The 12,269-nt window shown below is 47.3% G+C and overlaps 1 protein-coding gene across 1 annotated transcript; it reads left to right on the top strand.

Moving 5' to 3' along the window:
* Positions 1-946: 946 nt before the first annotated feature.
* LRRC52 (leucine rich repeat containing 52) lies at positions 947-7,248 on the top strand. The gene is made up of 3 exons (XM_006139392.3): positions 947-1,956; positions 6,121-6,615; positions 7,093-7,248. The coding sequence occupies exons 1-2, from the start codon at positions 1,317-1,319 to the stop codon at positions 6,378-6,380; spliced, it is 900 nt and encodes a 299-aa protein (XP_006139454.2). The 5' UTR covers positions 947-1,316; the 3' UTR covers positions 6,381-6,615; positions 7,093-7,248.
* The last annotated feature ends 5,021 nt before the right edge of the window (positions 7,249-12,269 follow it).

Here is a 12,269-nt window from a genome sequence, read left to right as displayed (position 1 = left end):
AATGCTGCGGGTGAACCTAAGCAGGCTGAGTGCCTTGGACCAAGAACCACTCTCTCCTAGCTGGGAGGGAAATAAGAGGCTACTTGTTCATGTAAGCCCCTGTCACAGATACAGGTGCGATGGCCCAGATAAGACGGATGTTCCATGCATTCAAACCCACCCCACCACTGACGGAGGACTAGAGGGCAGCTGCAAGAGGAAGTAAGAGAAATACAGGATCAGTCACGTAACAGTTAGCAATATACAGTCACTGGGTGACTGGAATGTGATAGGTCTGTCTTGATTTACCAGTAGGACGATAGTGACATGTGAGGCTTCATCTCTCCCATGTGAGTGGCAATTTTTCCCTCTTACAAAAGGAAATAAAAGTGAAAGAAACAGATAATATGAAAGAAACCATAACTATTTATCCTGGGCCAGCAAAAAGACGGGAAGAATAGTAAGAGACCAACACGGCTCTTTAATGACCTGAAAATCAAAAGGGAATTGTATAAAAATTGGAAACGACAACAAATTACGATGGATGATTTCAAAATAATAGTGCAAGCGTGTAGGGAGAAAATCAGACTGGCTAAAGCACGAATGAGTTACGATCAACAAAGGACATAAACGGCAATAAGAGGGTCTATACATTCCATAGAAGGAAAGGAAAGTCAAAGGACAGTGAAGGCCCTTTACTTAACGGGGAAGGAGAGCACAGAACAGATGACATGGACACCGCTAAATTATTTAATGCCCTTTCTGCTTTCCACATCTACTAGGTAAAGGCCCTGTAAGCCCCCAGCTCGCATCGTTCAGGGGAGGGGGTTCGGGGAAGGGGACAGAGCAGGGGTGAGGCTTGGAGGAAAGGGAGGAACAGGGTGGGGGCTGGGCCCATGGTGGAGGGGGGATTGCCCTGGCCCCCACTAGGGACAGCCCTACGGACAGAGACAGGCACGTTTGTAGACACCCCCCGCCCCCTCAGAGGCCTAGGCGCCACTGGCCAGGTTGGGAAGCTCTGTCTGAAGCCAGGCTGCCTTTGCAAGCTGCTGACGTCACAAAGGTGTCAACTGGCAACCGGCGCCGCCTGAAGATGTTCCCATTTGCAAGCAGCTCTTCTTTGCTTTCCAGCCCCGAAAGCGAGCGAGCTCTGGCACAGCAGCCAAGTGGGCGCTCTGCCAGGGCGCTGCCTGAGCGAGGACACAGAGCGCTTCCAAACAGCCTCGCAGCTCCACTCCTCTTCCACTTTATTGCAATGAGACAACTGCTCGGCCGCCCGGCGGGGCCTCTGCCCCTGCGCCCTCGGACGGGCTGAGAGCGCCGAGGAGCTACAGTCAATGAGGGGCCGGGTCATGTCCCCTCCTCATGGCCCCGACCCCCTGTGGCTGGTGCTTCTTTCTGCAGTGGGAGCGATGGCCCAGAGCCCGAACTGCCCAGCAAAGTGCACCTGTCAGTACCTGGGCGTGAACTGCACGGGGCAGCAGCTGCAAGAGTTCCCCACAGCCATTCCTCTGGACACGAGGCAGCTGATTCTGGCGACCAACAACATCTCCTACCTGCCGTCGGTGGAGCTGAACTTCCTAAGTGACTTGGTCTATCTAGACTGCAGGGAGAACGCCATTAGCGAAGACCTGGATTTCGCCTTCATCAGCCTCAACAAGCTCGTCTACCTGGACCTCAGCTTCAACAACCTCACCCGGGTCACCTGGAGCACTTTCTCCCAGCTGAGTAACCTGGTGGTGCTGAAGCTCTCGGACAACCCCAATCTGGCGGAGATCGAGAAGGACTCCTTTTCCAACAACACCGGGCTGAGGCACCTGGACGTGAGCCGGACCGGCTTGACGTTCCTGGATACTAGCACTGTCAAGGAGTTGCCCAATCTCAAGTCCCTGGGTCTCAGTGAAAACCCCTGGAACTGTAACTGCTCCTTCCTGGACTTCGCCCTCTGGATGAAAGAGAATGGTGTTCGCTTCCCAGGTGAGGACTTTGGGGCCAGCCCAGGCACCCTAAGAGTTGGCTGGAACAAAGCAGACGGCCCTGCTTTCTGTATCCCAATCTCGCTGTTATCCTTGCACATTCTGGGCCAGATTCTCAGTTGGGGTAAAGTAGCATAGGTCCACTGACGTCAAGTTACCTGTGCCAATTTACCCGAGTCGTGGATCGGGCCCTTAACAACACACACACTGTCAAACACGTACCAGGGCATCCATGCATGCCCAGCTTGCAGACTCACAGACCAGAAGGGACCACCATGCTCGACTAGTCTGCCCTCCTGCACGTCACAGGCCACACGGTTTCGCCCACCCTCTTCTGTAATAGACTCCGAGCCTCTAGCTGAATTCCTGTCTTACGTTACAGAGAAACCACCATTTGCACTAGCTTAAACCAGCAAGTGACCCCTGCCCCATGCTGCAGAGGAAGCCAAAAAAAAAACCAATCTGACCTGGGGAAAATTCCTCCTCAACCCCCAAAACAGAGACCACTTAGATCCTGAGCATACGGGCAAGCGCCACCAGCCAGCCAGCAGAGAAAGAATTCTCTCAGTAACTCCGAGCCCTCCCCAGAGAGTGTCCTACCCCGGACCGTTGGGGTTGGAGAGTTGCAGCTGGGCCAGATGCTGCGGTAGGCAGCAACAGCATACCAACCCCTCTCTAACCTTATCCAGCTCAGTCGTGAAGCCAGGTAGGGGCTTGCCTCCACGGCTCCCCTTGGAAAGCTGTTCCAGAACTTCACTCCCCTGATAGAAACTTTCTAAGCCTAACCTTGTTGATGGCCAGTGTGTATCCTTTTGTTCCTGTGCCAGCACCGGCCTTTGGCTTCAGTAACTGCTCTCCCTTGTATTTATCCAGCTATATACTCCTAGCGAGCAATCCTCCGCAGCATACAAACAACCCTGCACGCACACACACAGACACACTCCAACCACCACAACATTCTAAGTGAACAACCAAGAACCGGCTTTGAGGTAAGAAACGGGCCTTTCAAACCCTGCTAGTGCCACTGTGGTCTGTCATCACTGCACAGCGCCACGCAGGCCCAACCACAAGGGAGGGGAAAAGGGGCCACCCAGAGGCCCGGTTGATCTAAAGGGCCTGGGGACCCCGGCTGCTACCGTGGTGGCAGTAGTGGCCGCCGGGAACTCCGCCAGGCACTTTTAAATCCCTTCCGCTCCTTTCACCTGCACCGTCCCACTTCCCTCAACCAGAGCCACTGGGCAGGGCTAGGGAAGAGAGGGGAGGCGCCGCTGCGGCTGGCACAGGGATCCTCCGGGCAGGTGGGGGATCCTTCTGCCCGGCCGGAGGAGGGGGGCACTCGGAGTTTCTCTAGCCAAGGGGGCTTGTGGCTGCAGCCAAAAGAGGGGGGCAGGGCGCCCATGGATCGTTCTGTCCTGGTGGCAATCCCGGAATTGCTGTCAGCAGGCCAGGGGCCAGGTCTCTGTCCTGCAGGCAGTTCTGGGGCAAGCCGCTCCCCTGAACCCATGTCTGAGCCCCACCCTGTCTGACAGTGTTTTGCTAGGGACGTTAATGTTCTGTGTTTTTAACAGTCGAGTGAAATAACCCGCTGACGTGAAAACGCAAGAGGTACCTGGCATTCCAGCCCTGGGGCCTCCCACCTCGCTTCGGGCCTGCTGTGCCCTGCTTTTCCAACCCCAGGCTCCCCACAGTTCTGCCAATGCATCCCCAGCCTAACCTGGAACCCCCTGCAGTTCCATCCCCAGGTGCCTCTCCTTGAATCTTTGGGCCAGCAACGTGGTCATTTTGCTCTGTGCACACATAAAGATGGAACTGAGTCTGCTCCTGTTCCCTCGGGACTCCACCTGGGACAGGTCACCTGGCCCTACTGAAGTCAGTGGGAGTTTTGCCATCAATTTCAATGATGCCAGGACGTCATTCTACTTTCATAGCCTGGTCATATTTCTGTCACATGAGCAGTCCAGGCAGTGCGTGGCCTTTTTCCTTAAGGTTAAGTGCTGTTCTGTGCATGTTCTGTTCTCCATTTCACACCAGCTATCACAGCACTTTCATCTTCTGCCCTGAATGCAGATACATTTTGCACGGCACTCACTATTAAGGGCCCGAGCCACAGCCCACGCTGTACTTAGTGGGAACATTAAGTGTGAGCGTACTCTGGACCGTATCTCTTGTGGGGCTCCCGTCTGTTCTCTCTTGTTCTCAAGGATGCCGGCGCAAACTGACTCAATTACAGCATGAAGTCCTGGATCAGGAAAGTCCATGAGCACATGCTTACAGCGGTGATACTGAAGCACACGCTTAAGAGCGTTGTGAATAGTGGTGCTTTCCTAAGTTGGAGCTAGGGTTGCCAGGTGTCCAGTATTGAACCGAAATGTCCGGTATTTTCACCTCCTGTCCGGTAAAAAAAATTCAGAAAATACCAGACATCTAAACTGTCCGGTACTTTCTGATTTTTTCCTGGCCAGGAGGTGAAAATCCCAGGCTGTCCAGCTCAATATGGAGGCAACTTGGCAACACTAGTGTTTACCGGGTTCCGCAGGGGAGCTGTCTGGCCTGGCGCAGGCTGGTAAGATGGCAGGCAGACACCGGACGCCTGTTAGGGCCAAAAAGCCTCACCTTGCTTTTTTTTTTTTTTTTTGCTCAACGAACGTTTCCTGGTGTGTTTTTTGTTGTTGTTGTTGTTGTGTATTTTTTCCTGAAACCATCTGCCAACCCTAGTTGGAGCCTGAAAGATGATTTTTTTCTTAAGTCACCTGAAACACCTAGATCAAGCTGGTTTCCTTCTGCCTAAGTAAGAAGTTTGATCTGGATTATCTGGATTGTAGCTGTTGCTTACGCACAAGGTAGGAGGGTCTCCATTTCATTTTCTCAGAGCTGTTTTGGTCCCAAGAGTAAGAGGGGGTTTGGGAATCACAGATCTGTAGGCTGGCTTTTCCCCCAACTCCAAACAAAGACAAGCCCTAGTCTTTAAAAATTACACACAGCACAGTGCTGAGAGGGGATTCTGCAACTCGTCCTTGTTTAAGGATTGGCTGGGCAAGTAAACCCTCAGTAAAAGCAAAGACAGGAAGACTGGAGGCTGGTGGTACTCAGTGCTGCAGGGTTAAGGTTAATTGAGCATTTGCCTTTAGGGCAGGAAGCTCTTTTGTTGGCCTGTAAGTGCTATCCAGGCATATGGAGAACTAGTCATAGCGATAACATTGTAGATGGAAGAAACTGTAAGAAACCATATGCATTATTATAGGCACCGATACAAAAGAGTGCATCCCTCTCAAAGCCCCATGCAACAGCTGCAGGAAGCTAAGGGCTTTGGTTTAATATGTGTGTTTCTCTTGCACTAGGAGAGAGGTTACTCTCCATATTCACATCACAGATTTCATAGCCTGTGCTGGAGATGTTCACAGGTGGGGCGGAGGGAGGAGAAGCAGCAGCTTCTGCTAGGACTGAGGGGGAGGAGAGGGATTCTCCTTAGTAGCACCAGAGCTGCTGCTTATGGGTGTGAGGGCGGTGGGTGAATAGTTGATGCAGAGGGCAGAAGGCCTCCATAGCAGCTCTCATTCTCTTCCCTGTCAGGCTTTGCTACCTTCCAGCAACACTTGGTGTGTGTAACAAGCCGGAGGTTTTGTATTTCCTGGGACTAGTGTGAGAAGTGCAGTTAAACTTTAATGCTGTTGGTAACATATCCAGGCCGAGTGCCTTGGAGCAAGAGCACCTCTCTTTCCAGCGGGGTGGGAAATAAGAAGCTCCCTACTCATGTGAGCCTCGGCCAGAGATACAGGCGAGATGGCCTGGATAAGACGGATGTTCCATGCATCCAAACCCATCCCAGCACAGGGGGACTCCAGGGCAGCTGCAGTTGATGGGCAACTAAAAGCAATGCCCCGTGCAGGCCTTTTAAAAGCTACTGATGCCTCAGGAAAAAACAAACAGAGCACCAACGTTTTATGCAGAGCTGCATTTGGCTCCACATGCAGAACTAAAGTTTGGGGGCGTTCTGGTTCATCCTGGATGTTGTTCAGTTAAGAGATAAAAGCACACTGATTGTACCCTCCCCGGCATCCCTTATTACCAGGGACATGTGCATGAAGACAAGTCATTTTTCTGCCTTGCCTCTGGACACCTATTTACTATTGCTCAAGTGAGTGTTTCTTCTGTGTTTCCTCTACAGATCCGAAGAACATCTCCTGCTACAGTCCAGCCGCTCTTCGTGGTTGGCCACTGCCTGAGGTGGAGTCGAAGCTCCACTACACATGTCTCCTCCATTTACAGGAGACAGACTATGCCTTCCTGGGGCTGATTGGCTTCTGCATATTCTCTGCAGGCACCGTGGCAGCCTGGCTGGCTGGGATATGCGTAGTGCTCTATGAATTCCACACTACAAAGGGGGAGGATGACGAGGAAGAGGAATATGAAGAAGCAATCACCTAGAACTGGCCTGATACTAGTTGTACCTTTCTCTTGGTCTCCTGGCCTTTCCCCATCTACCTCCCTTTCCAGATGTGATTCTTTTGACCCAAAGCACGATTACTGGAATACAAAATCCTTTTGCTGTAGTTTAACCCACTGTTGGGAATTTCTTACTTCCTTCTTCTGTACCCCTAAGTTTCTCTCTCTCTCTGGGCTTGGGCCATTGAAACATTAATTGATGCCTGCCAAAAGTATGGTAAGTACCCATCTATCAACCAGCCAGATAATTACTACTTGTTATTTATGGAGTGCCCCAACATAGCTAAGAACCTTACTGAATATGTAGAAAGCCAGGACCAAAGACAGTCCGAAATAGGGGCCTAAAATCAGGCTCCTCAGTTTATATTTAGGCTCTTGGACTATATGTTCCGATTTTAAAAAATGCCTAGCACTCAGCAGCACCAACAGAAATCACTGGGGGAGTTAAATGCTTTTGAAAATCGGGTTGTTTATTTTCAAGCCTAAATAGGGACACAGAAACCTCACTGTGGGCTCCTATTCTTGAAAATTTCGGCCCCTGTCCCAGAGACCTTGCACTCTAAGTACAATTTGTAAAAGGTACACAAATTAGTCCCCAAAAGATGCTGGAGATGAAGCAGCCAAATGTTACAGAAAGAGCACTACAGAGTGACCTCTGCTGATGTGTATGTTTATCATGTCCTTACTGTTGCAGCCAGGAACAGATAATTACCTGCGGAGACCAGCTCAGCATAGCTCTGAGTGGCTGAAACCAATAGCAGAATCTTACTTGAAAGATGACCGCAGATTGGTTTGGGTATGATATTCACTTCAGACCACTGGATGGACAATAAACATGTTAATGATAAACGGCAATGAATCAAGTTTGCAGGAGATGTCTAGTGGGATGCTGTTTGGCCTGGACTTTCTTAACATCTTTGTTAGGGTGCGTCTACACAGCAGGGCTTAACTCGAAATAAGCTACGCAAATGGAGCTACGTCAATTACATAGCTTATTTTGAAATAGCTTATTTCAAAATAAGGAGCGTCTACACAGCACTTATTTCGAAATAGAGCGCTCTTCCTCCGACTTCCTTTACTCCTCGTACAGTGAGGGTTACAGGAGTCGGAGTAAGAAGTCCTCAAGCTTGACAGTATTTTGACATTATTTCGAAATAATGTTGTTGTGTAGACGTACCCTTAGAGCAGGGCTACTCAACACGCAGCCTGTGGGCTGCATACGTCTCATGGCCTGCTTGTTTGTGGCTCGTAGTGTGGTTTGGGTTTACATGCGGCTCAACACGTGGACCACAGGTGAGAGCCAAAACAAAAAAGTAGTCAATATAATTGTTGTCTGTTGATATGCATTTTAGTATTTAAATTCCTGGACTGTCAGTGCTCATTAACAGTGCTGTCATACGCATGGAAATTGGGTAAACACTGCATTTTATTAATATCAGCAGAACCAACTTAAATGGGGCCTATGTGTTGTGTAGTCTTGCTTTAATCTTTTGTATTCATGCCTGTCAGTGTGAAATGGGCTATTTGCATATATTTGCATACATATTTGCATGTCTATGAAACCATACTTAAGTTGCAGCCCTCCGCATGTGCTGTGAGTATCATTGTGACCCCTGGGCTTCCAAAGTTGAGTAGCCCTGCCTTAGAGACTAACTTGGGAAAAGCTGAAAATATCAGCAAAGACAGAGCTAACTCAAAGAGACCAAGAATGAAGAAAATGCAGGCAGAAAATAAGAAGACCAAAAAGCTGTGTCTTGTGGAAATGACATCAAGGGTACGTCTAGACTACATGCCTCCGTCGACGGAGGCATGTAGATTAGCCAGATCGGCAGAGGGAAATGAAGCCGCGATTAAAATAATCGCGGCTTCATTTAAATTTAAATGGCTGCCCCGCTCTGCCGATCAGCTGTTTGTCGGCAGATCGGGGCAGTCTGGACGCGACGCGCCGACAAAGAAGCCTTTCTTGATCGGCACAGGTATGCCTCGTGAAACCAGGTTTACCTGTGCCGTTCAAGAAAGGCTTCTTTGTCGGCGCGTCGCATCCAGACTGCCCCGATCTGCCGACAAACAGCTGATCGGCAGAGTGGGGCAGCCATTTAAATTTAAATGAAGCCGCGATTATTTTAATCGCGGCTTCATTTCCCTCTGCCGATCTGGCTAATCTACATGCCTCCGTCGACGGAGGCATGTAGTCTAGACACACCCCAACATATGTGGCGTGGTATTACTCTGTGTGTTGCAGTAGCACTTCTTAGAGTGTGTTTTGTGCACATATATAATTACGGACAGGCCCCGTCTTTTACAGCTGAAAGGGATAGAGTGTGAATCCCTCACCCACACTGCAGTGCGGTTACTCAAATAAGTATTGCCACTCACTTCAGGGGGGCTACTTGTGTAATTGGTCACCAGTATGAATAATAGGTTCACAATCTATCCCAAACTGATCTGAAACATATTCAAGAGGCAGGAGAAACCTAGGAAACAGAAATGATGCTAGGAGATAACGAATTAGACCTAAGTTTGCATTGAGAGGGGCTTCTTTAGTTTAAAAAGATTCTTAATTGACTTAAGCTAAACTGAAATAAGCCTTGTTTAGCCCCAAGTCAGTGCCTGCACAGACTTTTACATGGGTTTAACTAAACTAGTTTAACATCACATCTTACATTAAACCAATGCAGCTTTCTCATGTAAACGAGACCTAAGAGCCATATCAGTGTGATAGTCCTCTCTTTCAGACAAACGTTACTTACAACTCAGAAGTGCCTTACTTAATTGTGAAAATTCTTGTAGACTTCACGGGGCCAGATAAATACCATTTGGAAAACCAACCTTTTGCAGGCATCTCCTCAGCTATTGCAGACAAAGACTCTGATCCAGCAAGGATTTCAAGCATTCCAGCAAAGTAAAATTTCTGATTAGCTTAAGGCTAGCATTCAAGTAGCTCTAAGTCAATGAAGCAAAATGCAGGACAATGTAGCACTTTAAAGACTAACAAGATGGTTTATTAGATGATGAGCTTTCGTGGGCCAGACCCACTTCCTCAGATCAAAAACTTTTTGATCTGAGGAAGTGGGTCTGGCCCACGAAAGCTCATCATCTAATAAACCATCTTGTTAGTCTTTAAAGTGCTACATAGTCCTGCATTTTGCTTCAGCTACCCCAGACTAACACGGCTACATTTCTATTACTACTCTAAGTCAATATTACAGTTAAGCACATGCTGCAGTGTTTTCCTGGATCAGTGCTTGAAGGAAGGCTTGAATCCCCTCTCTGCCTAAGCCTGCCCACCTGAACACCCCCTTCTTCATATTAGGTAAAGGGTGAGGTGAGGAGCAGCTAGTGTAGAAGGCAGAAGAGGTTTCTCTCCAGAGAGCGTTCCCCTGTTTTCCACTGCTTGTGGACTTAGAGGATGGGAGAATCCAGCTCCAAAATTCCAAATATCTTATCAGATGACATAGTGAAGTTGGAATTTTTTCATATTGTACGGGAGTGTTCAAAACTACCAGTTACATGTGACAGAATCCTCAGAAATGACAGGCATTGAGACACAAATCACCTCCGAGTTATGTATACAGAATATAAAAGATGAAAAATGTACAGATCCTTAGTATCACAAGTGCTGTTGATTGCCAAAAGAAGAATCATCTTACACTGAACAAGGAAAGCAACTCCACATACGAAACTCTGGCCTCCTGAGCTGATCCAAAGCTGCACCTGTTGAGGAAAAAGGACAAGCATTAGAAAATGTCAACAATCCTGGTCAAAATTCACACACTGTCTCATTACAAATTATACTACGACCTGTACATAAGACTGTAAAACCGACTCATGAGCCTGGAAATAACACTTGATGATCTTAAATCTAATCTCATACACAAGAGGATATACCCCAAAGTGCTAAGAAAGTATATTTTATTGATAAAATATTTTATTGATAAAATATATATACTGAAATACAATGGTTCTCAAACTGTGCTTCGGGATCAATGTTCGCTCTACTCTTTTCCATCTGTGTGCGGACTTTTTTCCATCCATGTGCGGAATAATTTTTTCTGCGTGAATCCCTGCTGTAACAGAATGAGCTGCTTCAATGAGGCCATAAACTCTTATTCATACTGAATAATCACAGCATGAGTACTCACAATGACTTCAATGGAATGACTTGTGGAGTAACATACGACTCAACGTGAGTAATGGTAATAATCTGGCCCATGAGGTTAAACAGAAAATAATCAGATAGTCTTGGCTACTGTTCAACTAATTGATGTCTCATATCTTAAAAATGAAAAGCGAGATTTAAACATGCATCAATGACAAAGACGACACACTAGGACTCATATACTCATTCAGAGACCATATGTCAAAGTGCTCATTCTACACTGTGAAAGAAACTCAGATCAAACTGGTTCAAAGGATACCTGAAAAATGATACTTCCTATAAATGTTGAGGAAAATATAACAGGTCTGGGTTTCAATTTTCAAAAATGACTAGTGATTTTAGGTACCGTAGTTTTTGGGTGCCCAACCTGAGTCACCTTAAAAGGGCGTGGTTTTCAGAACGGAATAAGCACCTGCCTTTTGAACATCACGCCAGTTCAAGGTATCTCAAGTTGGGGATGGGCACTCACAAATGGAGAAATTGGAAGTCACTAGTTCCTTTAGCAACTGGTGATGGTTTTGCACTGTCATATTAGATTTCTGCATAAAGGTCAAAGACATTCTAAATGGCGTCAAAGGACTCCACATTCCATTTCATCTTCCACCTTAAGACTCAAATATTCCTTTGATGAGCTTTTATCAAAAACTTGGTAATCATCCTATTATGGTGAAAAAAACCCACCTGCTATTGATTGATACATTCTTACCATGGTCAAATTAATTATTAGCTTTACAGACAACTACAAGGACTCTATGGGTGCTCTATTCAAGCACCGTAACTCGAAATATGATATGCAAATTGCATATTTTATTTCGATGCTATTTCGAAATAGTTTATTTAGTCATTTGGCACTGTCTACACAGTGCCAAATTTCAAAATAAAGCGCTATTCCAAAACACCCCTTACTCCTTGTGGAATGAGATTTACAAGGATGTTGGAATAGCGAGCCCAAAATAACAGGCTTGCTGTTAAGATAGGGGATAGCTATTTCGGCATACTCTGGTATCCCGAAATAGCACTGCAGTGTAGATGTAGCCTATAAGTGCAGGACCTCTGAGTATGAAGGAAAGATGACGGATGCAGAACAAGAAGCAATGGTCTCAAGTTACAGTGGGGGAGGTCTAGGTTGGAAATTAGGAAAAACTATTTCACTGGGAGGGTGGTGAAGCACTGGAATGGGTTCCCTGGGGAGGGGGTGGAACCTCCATCCCTAGAGGTTTTTAAGTCTCAGCTTGACAAAGCCCTGGATGGATTGATTTAGTTGGGATTGGTCCTGCATTGGGCAGGAGGCTGGACTTGATTACCTCCTGAAATCTTTTCCAGCTCTATGATTCTATGATTCTATGTTTCCCAGTGCAGGAAGTTTTGGTTATGGACAATATTTTCAAAAGCTTGCAAAATATACATCACACCTTCATTGATTGAATTGTAATGTTTCCTGTTCTTAAAGGCTGCAGTGTTTCACTTGGGAGCACTCCAAGAAGTATGACAGCTATGTACCCATTCCCAACATCTCTAGAAAGTGGACTTTTTGCTAACATTCCCCCATGATTGCTCTCCCTGGGGAGGGTGATGTAATCAGACTGTGGCATTTCGGAAGTCCTCAAGGCAGGCAGAGGAAGCCAACTTAGACTTATGGTCACCTCTGTGAGGGGGAAGATTGCACATATTGACCTTTTAGGTCAGAATGGTGGCAGAAACCCAGGAATGTA

The sequence above is a fragment of the Pelodiscus sinensis genome, chromosome 9 (assembly GCF_049634645.1).
Source record: "Pelodiscus sinensis isolate JC-2024 chromosome 9, ASM4963464v1, whole genome shotgun sequence".
NCBI lineage: Eukaryota > Metazoa > Chordata > Testudines > Trionychidae > Pelodiscus > Pelodiscus sinensis.
This window is presented reverse-complemented; position numbering and strand designations above follow the sequence as displayed.